Here is a 3,129-nt window from a genome sequence, read left to right as displayed (position 1 = left end):
ACTATTAATTATGTTTAAGGCTAAAAATAATATTTTGCCCTTTAAGTTACAAAGAGTATTTTTATTGTGTTCAGGGGGAGAAGATAGCAGAAGGAAATTTTATTTTAAACATCAGTTAGCTAGGACAACAAAGATTAATGAGTCCAACGGTTAGGGGTACGACTGTGGAACTCTCTTCATTATAATTTAAAGAATCGTATAAGTTTACATTGTTTTAAAAAGTGTTACATGCTTAAAACGATAACTCAATATGAAGAATGTGAATGAAATTGGAGTTCATTGAAAAAGGATCCATTATTTTTTTTGTTTTATTTGTTTTTTAATTTTATTTTCTCCTTGTTACTATGTGGAGTGGTATATTTGTTGTTTGGTTTGGGTTAGGACCGGAGAGAAATGTTAATGTTAGTTTGTTCCCTGATTTTTGGTGCCCACTTGTGATATAAGTTGGATTGTAGATAGGGGGCGGGGTTTAATAAGAACGTTTTCTTCTTCCTGCTGCTTTTCACACATGGTTGTAGTGCTTTTTGATAGAAAGTGTGGTTGGTTTGTTTGATTTGTTGTACCAAGTGTGAAATAAATGAAATGACAGTGAGCATTTGTAAGTTTTACCTCAAAGTGTGAATCTAAATGGCTGTAAATCGATAGGGTCCTGATTGCAACCTGAAATCTGCTTACTGAAAGTTCCCTATTTCTCCACCTTGACGTGGATCATGGGGCCGATGGTGACAGTGTTCGTGTGGAGTCTGCTCTGCTAAACCAGAAATGAAGCAGAACGTCTGCATATGAAGTAAATGAACAAACATCAGAGGAAGCAGACAGGACAGCTTTCACAGTGTTACCTCAGGAGTGATGGTGGTTTAAAAAAAGGCTCATTATCAAAGTTAACATGGAAAAAGAAAAATCTCATGTTTGTGGTTTGTGAGACACTGAGCTCATTTCTCAGTGCCCTGCAGTCACCAAACTAAATGTAACTGTGGGTCAAGAAGCTGCAGCAGACTCTTAGAGAGCAGAAACAACACAGGGAGGTTTTTGGTTATGCTGATGAAGGTGAGCTCTGCAGTGCACGGGTTCAGCAGCAGGAGACCCTCAAAGCCTTCCTTAATAGAGGTCATATTATTCTCCAACACAACTATGGCCTCTCTACAGCTGTCACCCTGCATCCATCTGACTTTGGGGTTTCTCAGTCGCATGTTTAGTTTAGGGTCCAGAGTGACATCGTTCCCCTCCAGAACATCAACATCAGTAACATCAATAACTGTATTATCTGGATTTTTAAAGAGAAATCACAAAAAATGCACAAAGAAAATTGTCATTTTGTTATTATTTGAGAATTTCAACACTGCACAGAATCTCAAAAATCAAAGCAAACAGTTTTCAAAGCAAACGACTGAATCTGAAACATTCAGAGACAGGAAACGGTTATTTATTACTTACCGTGGACGATGAGGTCGAACGCTTCTTTCAAGACTCCGTCTGGTGTAAAGAACTGAGCTGAAAATACTCCGGTGTCATGGACGGTGAGGTTTGAGATGGTGATCGATCCCGTGTTCACCTCTGTGTTGAGCCTGTCTGTAAATCTGGTTCCATTGATACGAGTGACGTCTCCCCTGATGACGATGGTGATTGTCTCTGGGGAATGTCGCCCATAGAGCCAAAGGTAATCCTGGGTTTGATGCCATGTTTTATTAACATGTAAAGTCACAGTCTCTCCAGCCTTCACGATTATTTGTGATTCTTCAGAACAGACCAAGCCTAAAGAGGAGAAAGAAAATAATTAAATAACATTTCTAATAATTTCCTTTTCTTTGTTTTGTTCATCGAGCTTAGCTTTTACTAGGTCTGCGCTCTCCTGCACAGACATCTCAGATGTTGTTCCTGGGATCTGCTGGAGCCACACATCTAACTGGGGGGGTGTCACGTCAGTGAGCACTCCAGTTGCCACCAGGATCACTGTTACCTTCACCCTCCGAATCTTCCCGAGCCCATCATCATGTGTATAAAACACATATGCTTTCAATTGTGTAATTTAAGTGATGTAGGTAGCTCTGTTTTGGAAGTTCAGTTCATGCTAGAAATGTGTTTTGGAGTTTGTACATGTTTTGTCTCTAGGGGCCACCGCATAAATAAAACCACTTTTTTTACATTAGTAATTCCTTTTGTGCAAAATTTTATATTGTTGAAGAAATTAAAGGCATACCCTGAACTCTTGACCCCCTGCATGGAGAGACATTGTTGCACTTTGATGCCCTGTTAGGGTCCAGTGAAAGGAGTCGTAAAATCAATGCAAAGTTGCTATGAGAGATTGTCTTTTTTCTGTGAATAAGTATTTCAAGGGGGTTCACTGAATTGTTGATTATGAAGATGGTGTGATCATATACCATGGCTTTCACAGTCACTAGACCTCAACCGAGACTATCTGCAGGAAATCTGACTAACATAACAGATAGATAATAGCTCTATTAGTGTTTCAGAATCAATTCCAGGAAACACTGAAGCTGTTCCTCAGGCAGGTGTTGTACAAATACTTCAAAAACTTTTCTTTGTACCTGCTTGTACACATTGCTTCTTTCGTTTTGGTCTGTTATGTTTTTGTGTCTTCTGAGCCTGTTGGCAGAGAATGCTATTTGTGTGTAACTTAATGAAAACATATAAAACATGTTTCTTTCTATAGATTTTATTTATTTATACTTGTATGTTTTGTCAGTGCCCTTAGGATTATTGTGATGCTGATTAATTAATGTGATGCATTAAGTAAATCCACAACTCAATTACTGTAACACAGGACACTTTATTAAAGTGGATGAAACAGGAATACAGGAAAGCAGCACTGCAGGGCAGTCAATCAGTGAACTTGATTATGAATTCAGTGCGAGGAGCTTTACAAAATCAACTGTGTACAAAAAGTCAAAAGTGCCTGTCAGGTACACTGGACTCATACACGTTACCATGAGATAAGATAAGATAACCTTTATTAGTCTCACACGTGGGAAATTTGTTTTGCCACAGCAGGAAGTGGACAGTGCAAAAGTTATGAAGCAAAAATTAGAATATAATAAGAATAAATACAGTACACAACTGTACAGAATAGAATAAAATAAAATACTATATACAGTAGAATAAAATAGAATA

General features: G+C 38.1%; 1 protein-coding gene across 1 annotated transcript in view; it reads right to left on the bottom strand.

The window, feature by feature from the left end:
- Positions 1-685: 685 nt before the first annotated feature.
- The window catches only part of LOC106632551, a 42,511-nt gene continuing 40,067 nt past the window's right edge, over positions 686-3,129 (bottom strand). Inside the window, exons 2-4 of the mRNA XM_042215925.1 lie at positions 1,435-1,752; positions 1,020-1,264; positions 686-751 (exon numbers count right to left, since the gene is read on the bottom strand). Coding sequence (XP_042071859.1) covers positions 686-751; positions 1,020-1,264; positions 1,435-1,752 — 629 coding nt within the window. The remainder of the gene's footprint in view (positions 752-1,019; positions 1,265-1,434; positions 1,753-3,129) is intronic.

This window comes from Haplochromis burtoni, unplaced genomic scaffold, assembly GCF_018398535.1.
Source record: "Haplochromis burtoni strain Fernald_Lab_line unplaced genomic scaffold, NCSU_Asbu1 Contig_873, whole genome shotgun sequence".
Lineage (NCBI taxonomy): Eukaryota > Metazoa > Chordata > Actinopteri > Cichliformes > Cichlidae > Haplochromis > Haplochromis burtoni.
The sequence above is the reverse complement of the archived record's forward strand: the minus strand, read 5'-3'. Positions and strand labels throughout refer to the sequence as shown.